General features: G+C 34.4%; 2 protein-coding genes across 13 annotated transcripts in view; one reads left to right on the top strand and one right to left on the bottom strand.

Moving 5' to 3' along the window:
• Positions 1-15056, bottom strand: part of LOC136043738 (orphan steroid hormone receptor 2-like) — a 302790-nt gene that overhangs the window by 41364 nt on the left and 246370 nt on the right. The window lies entirely within an intron of this gene.
• Positions 1-15056, top strand: part of LOC136043737 (orphan steroid hormone receptor 2-like) — a 97265-nt gene that overhangs the window by 24718 nt on the left and 57491 nt on the right. For 2 of the 5 annotated variants that reach the window (XM_065728648.1, XM_065728646.1), the window contains exons 1-2: positions 274-418; positions 9467-9618. In XM_065728648.1, the coding sequence (XP_065584720.1) occupies positions 9483-9618 (136 nt within the window). In that variant the 5' untranslated portion in view covers positions 274-418; positions 9467-9482. Of the gene's footprint in view, positions 1-273; positions 419-9466; positions 9619-10906; positions 11037-15056 lie in introns of those variants that run through there. The other 3 variants (XM_065728647.1, XM_065728650.1, XM_065728651.1) reach the window with 3 other exon arrangements.

Here is a 15056-nt window from a genome sequence, read left to right as displayed (position 1 = left end):
AAAGAACTAAAAAGGAATTATTATAATAATCTAAGATGTCGAAATTTTACGGCCTGAACCCTCTGCACCTACGCATTTGCCTGGGCTGCTATTTCAAGAATTTTATTTTAAAATTATTTGACCCCAATGTTGACATTGTTTTTGCAATAACTGTTGACCTCAATGGAGAAGGTTAATATAATGCTACCTCGATCCGGCTTATTGTAGGAAATTTGGGAAACCACACGGGAATTCATTTTCAATAAAGTTGAGGATTATATGGCTGATTTGTATTCGCTAACCTTTTCCCTTTTTCAAATCAGTTGTGTTTGACCTATGATGGTGATTGGTTATTTCTGATAGATACTAATATGGCCAAGACTTTTGATGAGGAAAGTTTGAAATTTAAGTGATGTTATGGCGGATACTTTACCAAACAGTAAGTACTATCCTTACCGCTTTGTTTTGTTTATTATCAAATGTTTAACCTCACAAAGGTAGACGATTAGGAACATTTTTGTTATGATATAAAGAAGGGCGTAACTGTCGTTACATTTGGTATTCAAGTTCGCTAATTACGTCTACGTGTGGTGGCCCTGTTCGGTTTCTTTAATAAGTGAATAATTAGTATTCCTATTCGAAAAATCCATCAGCCGTTGGTAGAGTGGGGATTCTAAGGGTTTTTAAGAAACAGAGGGAAGGGGTGTAACAGCAGAAACGGGTGACTTGGGCCACTACCTCATCACAAATCGAATTTGGGAGGGGGGCCTGTGTACAGGTATGAGTAGAGTAACACAATATTAAAATTACTATTACCTATATGTGAGTTGATGTGCCTCCTCACTCACTGCTGCTTATGATGAAGTCTAACTTTTTATTTCTGTGCCTCAGAAATTATTAATCTCTTACAAAAGTATAATCCGACAAAAAGTTTTACCAATGTTTTGAGAATGAACGATTTTATTTGGTCGTGTTTGCTTTTAGTGCAGAGTATATATTGCTTGACCTCGGGAAATGGCGATAAAATGTGTTTTATTTTTTATTAACTCAAAACTGTTCAAAAATAAGCTTAGCAGCATACTTGAAATCTCCTTAAATCCCTCTTCGGAAGTACCCAGCAATCATCCCCAAAAGTTAAGAAAGGCGAAAAATTAGAAATTTTATTTCGTAGTTTTTATGGACTGGACCTGGGTTATTCTATGAATTCAAGCAAGTTGGGGTCAGAAATGAAGTGAAAACTCAAATCGTCCAACTATATGCGCCATTGCTTTCTTCAAGGGGCAAATAATGACGGAAACCACACTGTCTTTCCATCATACAAATTTGTTTATTGGTGTAATTTTTGAGTTAGTTTGCTTTCCTATTATTTATTTTATGTTGTGTTTTTGCTGATGAAGGATGTTGAATAGCCGAAATATTCGAATAGACTTTGAAACTGTGTTATTCACTGTCTTCACAAATTCCTCATTATTTTCTCTTTCTTTTATGAAGGGGGAAAAGTGTGTAAAAAGTAAGCTTCTCCTTTCCCGGTACTCTTGGGAGTAAAAAGGTTAATTCCGACTAAAAGGAAAATATTTCGAATAGGCTTTGAGACTTCGTTAGTCACTATCTTGGGAAATTCCTCATTATTTTCCTTTTTCTGCATCAAGGGGCAAAAGGGTGTAAAAAGTAAGTTTCACCTTTCCCCATACTCTTGGGGGTAAAAGGGTAAATTTCGAGTAAAAGGAAAATATTCGAATAGACTTTGAGACTTCGTTATTCACTATCTTGAGACATTCCTGATTATTTTCTTTTTTTCTGTATCAAGGGGCAAAAGGGTGTAAAAAGTAAGCTTCGCCTTTCCCCCTACTCTTGGGAGTAAAAGGGTAAATTCCGACTAAAAGGAAAATATTTCGAATAGACTTTGAGACTTCGTTACAAATTCCTCATTATTTTCTCTTTCTTTTATAAAGGGGGAAAATTGTGTAAAAAGTAAGCTTCTCCTTTCCCGGTACTCTTGGGAGTAAAAGGGTTAATTCCGACTAAAAGGAAAATATTTCGAATAGACTTTGAAACTTCGTTACAAATTCCTCATTATTTTCTCTTTCTTTTGTAAAGGGGGAAAAGTGTGTAAAAAGTAAGCTTCTCCTTTCCCGGTACTCTTGGGAGTAAAAGGGTAAATTCCGACTAAAAGGAAAACATTTCGAATAGACTTTGAGACTTCGTTATTCACTATCTTGAGAAATTCCTGATTATTTTCTTTTTTCTGTATCAAGGGGCAAAAGGGTGTAAAAAGTAAGCTTCGCCTTTCCCCCTACTCTTGGGGATAAAAGGGGTAAACACCGATAAGGTTGAATCTGGAAAGCTAAAAGATGACGTCAGAAGTTAGGATTTTTGTGATTTGTTCCCCACTTTCAGGTAAAAGTGTTGCATGTCGCAATATTCTTGTATTCATTTCTTTTCGGCTTGCCTTGTTGTAATGGAAGGAAGTCCATCCTTTCGGGTGAAGTCCGCCCTGTCGGATTCAAGCCCTTCAAATCATAAATATCCTTTTCTATGAAGATAAAGCCAGGCTCTCTTCTCTTTTGTCCCATTAATGCACTGATATCGTACAACTTAGGTTCTGGTAAAGCATCAACCGTAATAGGAAGATACATATTCCGCGGTAGAGACAAGCGCCATTCCCAGTCTTCAGGTTGAAGTTGGCGGACAAATCTCGCCACTGTATGAAATTAAGTCAAATCGATGGAAATTGACCTTTCCAGTACATAATATTTAGTAATGTCACTTTTTCTTAGGAAAGCATTTGCTGCTATTATGCGCATTGTGAATGTGCACACTTATAAGCCGTTCAGGGTTTGTTCGTTGGCTTTTACTTGGTAGGTACAATAAGAACCTTTTTTTCTGCTTTAAAAATCTGCTTTTGGCTCAATATAAAAATTGTATTTGTTCTCTTTTCTACAAAGCATTATTGTATTCTTTAGAGATGCAAAAGTATAACAGTTCAAAATAGGGATGAAACCTTTTAATTGACAGTGAACAGATATAAAAATTTTGTAACTGGATATTTCGAACACTGTATATGTGTTCGAAAGATCCAGTTACAAAATTTTTTATCTGTTAACTGTCAATTAAAGGGTTTCATCCCTATTTTGAACTGTTATACTTTCGTCATGGAAAGGCAGTGTGGTCTTCGAAGTTATCTATTTAGAGATGCAGCTTTTGTCGCCAAAGAAACCACTCCCAACGTCTTTGAGTTCTGTGGACATGCTATTGCTGTGGCGTGACTCTGTAAGCTCAGCGAGAGTCGACCCAGCTCTAAATGGGTACCTTGAGAAATCTGGGGAAGGTAAGCAGGAAGGGTGTGTGAAAGCACAGGATGGTTGACCCCCAGACCCCCGTTGCACTTCCTGGCTGAACAGCTATGAAACAGAGATCAGCACCGTCTGTTTGGACCTTAAGGGTCTAGTGCCGTCTTACTTACTTACTTTACTTTATGTTATTGCAGCCAGAAACTACATGACGTAACGTAAATTTTTGGTTATTTGCTGTCCCAGCTAGGTTTTTGATGATAAACTCGAGATTTGTTCCCATCTGTATCCGTCTTTCTGTTAATGTAGACATGGGCTTGAAACGTCAACCGTAGTTTTCAGATATGTTGAAGTGTGTAATCTTCTTCGAGCTTGTCCTATTTGCTTCCATTTTTTTTTAAATTAAAGGACCCGTGACTAATCTCAAGGGTTACTCTTTGCCTACCTGTTTTTTCAACTATTCAATTCTTGACGGTAAGCTAGATGCATTTGCAAAACTGTCTTTTGGCCTGCAAAAGTATCACGCAGGATTGGTATAGGCCTAGTGTTCCCACTTTAATGGTTGGATACTACAAATCCTAATAGAATATATCCCATCCTAACATATGTATAATTGGCCCTGTGAAAATCAGGTCTACAACCCTAAGATAGTTTACAACAACCCCCATCAGGTTTTTGTTTTGTTTTTATCTAATGTGTTTTCTTCTACTCAGAGAATATTTTAATAGATTAAAAAAAAAAAATCTGAATAACGTTGAGTTTGATTTTTTAAAGAAGTGTTTAATAAAAAGACCGGTGTCACTTTACCAGATCTCAAAACTGTTTTTAAAAGCTGGAAGGCAGTTTAAAGTGGCAGCTATACCAAGAATTTACGGGTTTACAGTTGTAAAGCTTTTCTACGAGTAAAACTGTCACCTCTTATCGGCACGTAGGCAGAGTGACCTTGGGGCTCGACCCCCCCCCTATCCATAATCTTTGAATTTGTCTGACTTTTCCATGTTCTCCTGTACTTTCGTTTTCTGCATGTTTACTGATCTGTCCCCCCTCCCTCTGAAAGGTTCCCCCCCCTCCGAGATAATTTCTTTATATGTGCTTTGTATACTGTCTCTTTCTATTGTTGGTCAGCTCCAACTCTATATATCCATCTGTTCCAAGTGTCTAATATGAGTCACTATAAAAAAGCTGTTTTTTCTTATGGCTCGCTTTTCCAAAAAAACTAAAAACTTTCGGAACATGCACATAATTAAATTTGTTCTGTTTATCTTCAAGCGATTCTAAGCTTCTAAGACTGACGTTTTACTAAGGGACTATTACGTTCGGAACTATTCCGAACGTAGGGACTAGAGACTATTCTGTTCAGTCATGTGTCCCAACGTGCCTATATGGTTCATATAGGCTGAACCTTAACCATCCTTGTTGCTGAATATTTAAAAGCCCTAGAAAAGATTTTAACCTTATAAGATCAATTTTCCAGAAGTTCGTGATAAAGAACCGTAAGTAAGGAGCGGTTCGGTCCAATAGTAACCGAAACCCTGAAAAAAGGAGTTTGATGAAGTTTATATAAAAAGAAGTAGATTTTTTACGCAGATTCCTACTACATGCACATATATATATATATATATATATATATATATATATATATATATATATATATATATATATATATATATATATATATATATATATATATATATATATATATATATATATATATATATATATATATATGTTCTGAACAGAAGTGTTACCAAGCAAAAGCTACAAGCCTGAGAAAATTTGCCTTATTTTCCAAAAAAAGGGAAAAACACCCCCAAAAGTTGCAGTGTCAGATTCACCATATCAGAGAACTCTACTGTAGACGATTCAAGCTCCTATCTGTAAAAACGTGGAATTTGGTTCCGAGAAGAAAAATAGCGAATGCGAGTTTATTTATTTATATAAAAGGGACGATTAAACCGAACCAATAGCCCAAGAAGATCGAAAGAGGGCTCATTCAGGTGGTAACTGAGATTCTAGTGTTCTTTTTTAAGGGACCAATACGATGGGAGGGTAATTACCCTCCACACTCCTTTTCCCTCAAAGGTATCTGATCAAAATTTGAGATAACTATTTGGTTCAGCATAGTTGAAGGGTCCAGAAACTATGCTTCTGGAGATGATATGACTCCCCACAGCCTTTGAGGAAAGGGAAAGTTCTGTAATTTGCTCATTGTTTACATATTGTATTTGTTATTGAGAAATATACCAAAATTTTGGGAGGGAAGGGGGTTGTCTTCTGTGGGGGCATTTGTCAAGGGAAGAATTGTCCATGGGGAGAAAGCTCCTGGCGGAAGTAGGGACGGGGAATTTCCCGGAATAATTCAAGAAACGATTAGATATTAAATATGAAAATTTTTTTCAACCTATCTAAGGATCAAAAATGAGCAGAAATTATTCTGTAATTGAGGGGCTGCCACCTCCTCGATCTCTCGCTCTTTACGGTAAATTTCATTTTTTTTTTCTTTGCAATTCTTTATGAAGGACTCAAATACGAAGGTGAGTTCTCACGAAGGTCGAAATGAACGCATTTCGAAAAGACTGCTTTCACGAAATCAAAGCAGTCTTAGGTGCAATGGTCTGAAATTGCTTAGATTACCTGTTGTCGATGAAAAGGTTTTAATAGAAATGTTTTGCCTTGGTCGTCCAATCAGTTTTGCACTCAAGTTTCTTTGAAGCGACTCGCATACCTGAGTAAATCAAAACAGTATACACCCTTATCTGCAAAAATACTGTTTGCAATATATTAGGAATTTTAACTCGGGGAACAGAGCAGAGAAGGGGAGTTGTTTTTGGGTTTTGTGGGCTGTTTTAAAGCCGTCTCAGTTACTTTAACCTGAAAAATATATGTCAACACTCAAAAGTATCCTACTATCCAGTTTTTGGCGATTTTAACCTTTTCTAACAATACAGTGTATTAATTAACGTATTAAGATATCACTGTTGTAAGGGAAGATTTAAGAGAAATTGAAACTCCTTGGAAGGGTGTAACGGTGAAGAATTTGGATATATTGGGATGGAGAAGGGTGGCTTTGTGCTGCAGTGAGTTGTTAGTAGCAGCACTTTGACATCAATGTCTATATCTGGCCTCATAAACTAAAATATTATGCCTATATTCTAAATTTTAAAAATTTAACACTCCATATGGTTATCTGTTCAAAGACGATGACGATTTTGACGATTTGAATTGCCTCCTATCCTTGTCAATTATTGCCACAGCATAAATATTAAACAGTATCGAAAATTTAGTTTTCGATACTATGCTGCTTAGCATTGTTGGCATGTATTCAGATCATAGCAAAGGCGGAGTCATGAAGGAAGGTGTGCGGCTGATATGTCCCAAAAATCTTTAATGGAGAGCAGAAGAATGGTTGCTACTATTATATTTATGTTGTGATTATTGCAGTATTTCTAAAATTCAAATTTGACAGAAATGATATTTGACATATGTAAAATTGATAAATTAGATGTATCTTCAATGATAGGTCTAATTTAGGTCAAAGTATATAAATAAATTAGGTATATGTAATTTATCTATGATCAAATGGATCAAGTTACATCGTAAAAATGATATCCAATTAATGACATCATGTTTGTTAAAATCGATATACGGCATATAGTTTAAAACAAACCGATAAACATAATTCTATCGCAGATGTACTAATACTGCTAATAAAAACCCATCGTTTGTGATTATTCTAGTATTTCTAAAATAAAAAATGAAACTTGGCAGAAATGGTATTTGACATATATAAAATTGACAAATTGGATGAATTTTAAATGATACGGTCAATTTCAGGTCAAATCATATATTTAATTTAGGCATATGTAATTTATCTCTGATCAAATGAATTAAGTTACGACATAAAAATGATATTCAATTAATGACATGATGTTTGTTAAAATGTATGGTATAATATGACATGAAATTTAAAACTAACTAATAAACATAATTCTATCACAGATCTACTAATACTACTACTAATAACCCATCATTAATTCTACTAACATCCTACTACTACTTCTAACAACCCAACATAATTCTATCACAGATGTACTAACACTGCTACTAAAAGCTCATCGTGTGTGATTATTGCAGTATTTCTAAAATGAAAGTTGAAATTTGACAGAAATGGAATTTGACATATATGAAATTGATTAATTGGATGCATTTGAAATGATACGGGCTATTTCAGGTAAAAGCATATATTTAATTTAGGCATATGTAATTCATCTCTAATCAAATGAATTAATTTATGACATAAAAATGATAGTCAATTAATATGTGTTAAAATTTATGGTTTACTATGGCATAAAATTTAAAACAAACCAATAAACATAACTCCATCGCAGATCTACTACTACTAATAACCCATCGTTATTGTGATTACTGCAGTATTTCTAAAATAAAAAAAAAATTTGACAGAAATGGAATTTGACATGTATAAAATTGACACGGTCTATTTCAGGTCAATGCATATATTCAATTTAGGCATATGTAATTCATCTCTGATCAAATGAGTTAAGTTATGATATACAAATGATAGTCAATTAATTTGTGTTAAAATCTAAGGTTTAATATGGCATGTAATTTAAAAGAAACCAGTATACATAATTGTATCACAGGTCTACTGATACTACTACTAACAACTCGTCGCAGCTCCAAGCCGCCTGATGCTGGAGCAGCTGCGCATCCTTCTTTTGCCTCCATCTGATTGAAGCTACACTCTTTACTTTCCAATTAGGTTTCCTTTAAATCCTTACTCACGGCCTCTGTCAACCAATTTGAATATGTCATACTTCTGTCTTCATCCGATGATAGACGAAAGATCCCAGGTCAAATATTATAAAAAATAATATCATTTGAGGTCAAATAAAATAATCATGTAAGTTAGTTAACAAGAGAAGAAATGGAAATTTAAATATAACAACTTGTATGGCACCGAACCTTGAATCTGGTTAATTGTTGATATTTGCTAGATCATGTATCTACAATGATACATGCCAGATCACAAATGACACAATAATGCTAGATCATTTATGTACAGTAGACGGTCCAAAGGTCACTTGCGGCGTACTAGATCAAACTGCAAAAAATTGCATGAGAAGACATCATAATAACATAAGCTTAAAAATAATTTCTTTTTTTTTGGTCAAAAGACTGGCTGCTAAAAGAGCAAATATCATAATTAAACCAATTAAAATAGTTCGAATCAATAATCTTTTTTGTCATTGTTTTCTGAACCTTTGCGAGGTAAGGATGCCTCACCGACTTTCCAAATTTATTTTAAATATGATTTTAGCTTGAATTTTCTATCAATTTGGTTTTGAGTAAGTTGTTACCCCCCCCCCCCGCCCCCCTTGTCTTTATATTACGCTGATGGTGGCTGTTTAATATAATTGGCCCTTGTTATCTTCTCTTATTTCATCTGGCTCTAAAATTTAACCGAGTTAAACTTATTTACTACCAAACATAAGCATAATATTTTATACAATGACCCGAATAACAAACCGATTTTCTTAATAATCAGTTAAATAGATTAAACAAAATATAAGATTATTGCTGAATTTAAAAAAGCTCATTCAATCAATTTTGAAGGTGCACATACTCAGCAGTAACCAATTTTTTTCGCAATAGAGTACTTCAGTAGGCTTCTACTTCTATTGACAATATGGGTAGAACTAAACTAAAAATAAAATTTAGTTTTCTTTTAGTCCTATTGTAGGAAAAAAGAAAGTATAGAGCTATGTAAAAAGCACATGATGGTATTTTCGAATTTAATGCAAAAATCTGGGTTGGGAGTTAAGCAAAAAATATCTTTAGCTAAAACTGATATTTTCTATTCCAAGGTTGCTCTAAGTCAAGTGGAAAAAAGCTGTGATAAGAAATATTTTTCACATTTCAGGTCTGCTTCAATTGCAATTTATTTTAATATATATTTGGTGTCCAACTTCTTTCTTTTATAGCAAAGATCACTCTTAACTTGCAGTTAATTACCGTTTTTTTCAATGTTATATCAGTTTTTATTGTGAAATGTTCAAAGCACAAAAATTTAAGAATTTTCAAAATATTGCCCATACTGTCTTATATTTTCCTTAGATTTGTCTACATTTCATGGTTTGTTTAATGCAGTATTTTTTTTACAAACATTGTTCTTTTAGCCTGTAATCTGCACATATGATGGATCTACGAAATTATAATAATGGATATAATGCAAGGCTTGGCGCTGTTTTTGGACCTCAGAGGGCGGGGTCGGGGCAGACTATAACAACGAGTCCAGAGAAATGTGTTGTCTGTGGCGACAGAGCCTCAGGTCGGTACTTGCACCATTAATTCAGTTTTTTATGTGTTAAGATATGTAAAAAATGTCTGAATTTAGTCAAATTCTTTGATCAGATTTCAAGCTTTTTATGATTAAATAAAAAAAACTAATTTTTTTAGCTGAAAGTAAGGAGCAATATTAAAACTTAAAACGAACAGAAATCACTGCGTATATGAAATGGGTTGTCCCCTCCACAATCCCTCGCTCTTTACGCTAAAGCTTTTATAGGAACGTCTTCAAAATTATTTTTTTTCATTTTTTAATTGACATATTTTTATTATTCTTTTATGAAGCTGACAAAACCTTTGTTGTAAGAGTTGTTGGGATTTATTTCAAGGCAGGTCTAAGGGGTATTTGCCAAGTATGAGATTTGATGAATTTCAACTTAGGGAAAGAAGGAACTATATGGGTTAGGCTAGGCTGCGAAGCTATCCTTAATTTTGCCTAATGTGGAGGAGCATTTGACAAAAAGACATTTTTTGGAAATTGTAAAGAATGGGTTGAATTAAGGAAATATTTTTGGGGGCATGTTCCATTGATAAAACCCCAACAGCTAGTATATATATATATATATATATATATATATATATATATATATATATATATATATATATATATATATATATACTGAAGAATACAAAGATAGAACATTGTAGAAAAAATAACATCAATAGAATCGAGCAAAACAAGAATCGAGCCGTAAAGGAGTCTCTTATTAGACTTGAATCCAGTTTTTTATAAGACATAAAAATAGTCAGCAGCACCAAACTCAGGAACGATTATTTGGTTTCTACATCTCCACAAATCCTCCCTAAATTCACTAATTTATTGTACCTAAAAAGAAAGATTGAATAGTAAAAATTTACGGCCGTATTCAGGGAAGGGTTTATACACCCTCCCCCTAAAAATTTTTCTGACTCGTAAAAACTTGACAAAAACAACTAAAACAAATGATGTGTGTTTTTAAAGTTTCTTGTGTAGCCCCCCCCCCCCGAACAGAATCATGAACACGGCACTGGTAAAATATTAACAATGGGATGCAAATCTGATAGAAAAATAATCAAATGGTCCCAAGTCATTGACCGAAGTTTAGTTGAGGCCTAACGGCAATATTGGCCACAGTTTGGGGCAATTTTAGCATAACCTGCTCTTACTTTGTTCGTAGAATTGTGCAGAGCCAGCGCGACAGGAACCAACTTAGCTAAGTAGAAACCCCAACTGAGATTGGTAGATTGTATTGAAGCCAAATGTTTAAGTTTTTTAGTGTATAAATTTATGGTAGCTGACACGATCTAATTAGGCTAACTTTGGAACATCGAATTGACAGCAAATTATCAGCATTTGCATTGTGAGATAAATTAGTGAAAAAAAAAACACGACGGAATAATACGTGGCAGCAACGAAAAAAGGTAAGGGTTAAAAAGATATGGTGGTAGACCCCCTCCCCCATTGCTGAATTCCGGACATACTGAAACATGTATCTCCTTAACGTAATCGAATAGATGAATTAGCATACCTAAAATGAAGAACGAATAATATAGACGAATTCGTTCCAAGCTTAGTAAAAGAAGCCGTAACTGACCACGATAAACCTGGAACGCTTTTGAAACGTCCGAGGAGCAAAAATCTACTCCAGAGCCATCTTTCCGTGCTCCTAATAGTAACACAATAGGAACTCGAGGAGCATGTTAGCATCCGATATGCGATTTAAGTAACTTTCACGTTAAGTTCGTAATCTTCTATAATAAGTGGTTAAGATACATTGGTTATATCCTTTCACAGCGTAAAAAGTCTCAAAAACATCATCGTCTAAAATCATCATATAATATTCAAAAGCTAGAAGTGTGGTATGGAGGTGAACACTTAAGTAAAAAAATTTACATTTTTTTGTGATTCATTGGTCATTCTTAAAGAATCAGGACAAAATTCAAGCTTTAGTATAAAGAGCGAGGTATTGACGAGGGGACAAACCCCCTCATACGCGTAATAAAAATATACAAATATAGAAGTACGTTACGTAAGTTATGTATATTTATTACTAATAAAAACGTTCGTAAAAAACGAAAACCTCTAGTTGCCTTTTTAACTAACCAAAAATTGAAGGGCAACTAGGCCTCCTCCCCTGCCCCTTTTTTTTCATCAAAATTGTCCGATCAAAACTATGAGAAAGCCATTTAGCCAGAAAACATTAATATGCAAATTTCATTTTAATTATACATGTGCGGTGAGCCAAAATCAAAACATGCATTAATTCAAACATGTTCAGAAATTAAATAAAAAAAGTTTTCTTAACTGAAAGTAAGCAGTGACATTAAAACTTAAAACGAACAGGAATTATTCCGTATATGAAAGGGACTGTGCGCTCCTCAACGCCCCACTCTTTACGCTAAAGTTTTTTATTGTTTAAAAGCAGAGTTGTGAGAAAGAGTCAAACTTTAGCGTAAAGAGCGGGGTATTGAGGAGGGGACAGTCCCTTTCAAATACGGAATAATTCCTGTTCGTTTTAAGTTTTAATGTTGCTCCTTACTTTCAGTTAAAAAAACATTTTTTTATTTAATTTACTTTTAAAATCTAGCCATTGTTCATCCATAAATTCCATTTGAAATTTGAAACTTCGTCCAGTAATTTTATATAGTTTTCATGTAACTCGTTTGTTTTCGTGTGCATTTTTCATTATTTGAGCATTTTTATGGTTTTTGGTTATTTATTAAAACACGACACTGTTATTCCATAGCCGTTTAGCGTACAAAATTTTGCTCAAAACAACAAAGGCTTCTAGCTACACAAAGGAAATAGCTAATAAATGCTAATTTATCAGTCTGTGTAAGTAAATATTCAGTATTTCTTCTGCTGAAGAGGTTAAATTGTCTGCAAACATTACTTAGTATGCTTTCACAGATAAAGGTCAAATCATATTATCTGTATTTTTACGGAAACACTTATCTCGAGGGTCTGATATTGCTCAAACTCTTTGTAATCTTAAATTATCCTTTCACAACTCCCATGAGTTCCTTTTTAAAGGCAATTTTGCACTAATAATTGTTTTCTAAGATTGTCTATTCTTTTTTTCTAAAATTTTCTAAAATTGTCTATTCTTTTCTGAGAATCTGAACCACGAAAAGTATTTTCCCTTATTACTTGTGTGAGATTTAGACAGACAAATTCGTGTTCTTTTTTCCTGAAATTTCTCCAAATCCTCTTTGAAACTCCAGGCAGCGTCAAGTTGAACGGGAGCCGGCGTTTGCTCCCTCCCCCCGTGGCTGTCTAGTCTCCAATCATTTTTGACTAATAAAAAAAGACTAGAACTCTCAATTTCTGATCAAATGAGCGCCTTCCGAAGTTTCTATGACCATGAGGCTGAGGAAGGGGAAGTTCCTTTCCGATATGGAATGAATTCTGCACATTTTGGGATTTGATAAAGTCCTGTATACTGCCCTGAGAATTATGTATCAATTTTTACCTCCACCCTCCCCTCGTCTCTCCCTTAGAAATAATTATGTATTTATCTGAAGGCTCAATACAGTTGGGATGTTCAAGTATTAAAATGCACCCTTTGAGGTATCTCCCCCTCCCTAACTGTAAAACAAACCATAGAACCCCATTGTAGAGGTTTAAAGCCCTTATATGCAAATGTTTGGAATTATAAAACGTGTTTGGAATCACGGGTACGTGTTTATTTGTTTGTTTTTTTCCCAGGGGTCATCGTATCGATCAAGTGGTTCTAGAGTGTTCGAAGAGGGCTCATTCCAACGGAAATGAAAAGTTCTAGTGCCCTTTTTAAGTGACCAAAAAAATTGGAGGGCACCTAGGCCCCCTCCCATGCTCATTTTTTCCCCAAAGTCAACGGATCAAAATTTTGAGATAGCCATTTTGTTCCTCATAGTCGAAAACCATTATGACTATGTCTTTGAGATGACTCACTCCCCCACAGCGTGGGGCTGCAAGTTACAAACTTTGACCAGTGTTTACATACAGTAATGGTTATTGGGAAGTGTACGTACGTTTTCAGGGGGATTTTTTTGGTTTGGGGGTGGGATTGTGGGGAGAGGGCTATGTGGGAGGATCTTTTCTTGGAGGAATATGTCATGGGGAAAGATAATTTCAATGAAGGGAGCGCAGTATTATCTAGCACTACTATAAAATAAACATCAAAAAGTTTTTTCAACTGAAAGTAAGAAGTAGCATTAAAACTTTAAAACAAACAGAGATTATTACGCATATGAGGGATTCTAAAAATACTTTAGCATAAAGAGCGAGGTATTTAGGAGGAGATAAATACCTTGCTCTTTATGCTAAAGTATTTTTCGTAATTTCAACTATTTATTCTACGGCCTTTCTGATTCAAGGGTAATTCTTAAAGAATTGGGACAAAACTTAAGATTTAGTTTAAAGAGCGAGGTATTAACGAGGGGACAAACCCCCTCATACACATAATAAAAAATATAAGAATATAGAAGTTTGCTACGTAACTTAATTCTTAAGTTACGTTTATTTTTTACTAATAAAAACGTTTGTTAAAAACAAAAAGTTCTAGTTGCCTTTTTAAGTAACCGAAAAATTGGAGGGCAACTAGGCCTCCTTCCCCACCCTTTATTTCTCAAAATCGTCTGATCAAAACTAAGAGAAATCCATTTAGCCAAAAAAAGAATTAAGATGCAAATTTCATTTTAATAATTTATGTGCTGAGAGCCAAAATCAAAAATGCATTAATTCAAAAACATTCAAAAATTAAATTAAAAAACTAGTTTTTTTTTTAACTGAAAGTAAGGAGCGATATTAAAACTTAAAACGAACAGAAATCACTCCGTATATAAATTACTCTGCAATCTGTATATGAATTTTATATTAAATTTATGAAATTACTCTGTATATGAAAGGGGCTGTTCCCTCCTCAATGCCCCGCTCTTTACGCTAAATTTTTTTACTGTTTTAAAAAGTAGAGTTGAGAGAAAGAGTCGAATTTTAGCATAAAGAGTGGGACGTTGAGGAGGGGACAGCCCTTTCATATACGGAGTGATTTCTGTTCGTTTTAAGTTTCTAATTCCGCAATCCCTCGCTCTTTACGCTAAAGTTTGACTCTTTGCCACAATTCTACTTTTTAAAACAATTAAAAACTTTAGCGTGAAGAGCGAGGGATTGCGGAGAGGACAACCCATTTCATATACGGAGTAATTTCTGTTCGTTTTAAGTTTTGATATCGCTCCTTACTTTCAGTTAAAAGAACTAGTTTTTTTTATTTAATATATTTAAGATCAGCATAAAATGCGATTCTCTTGATATGTCTATCTGTATCACGATTCTGTTTTTTAGAATTTCGGTTACTATTGAGCCGGGTCGCTCCTTACTTACAGTTCGTTACCGTGAACTGTTTGATACATATTTAGTTCGAAGAAAGAGACAAGGAGAAGGTGGAGGTAGAAACAAATTCA

Source organism: Artemia franciscana, unplaced genomic scaffold, assembly GCF_032884065.1.
Source record: "Artemia franciscana unplaced genomic scaffold, ASM3288406v1 Scaffold_898, whole genome shotgun sequence".
NCBI classification, from domain to species: domain Eukaryota; kingdom Metazoa; phylum Arthropoda; class Branchiopoda; order Anostraca; family Artemiidae; genus Artemia; species Artemia franciscana.
Note: the sequence above shows the minus strand (reverse complement) of the source record. Positions and strands in the feature narration are given on the sequence as shown.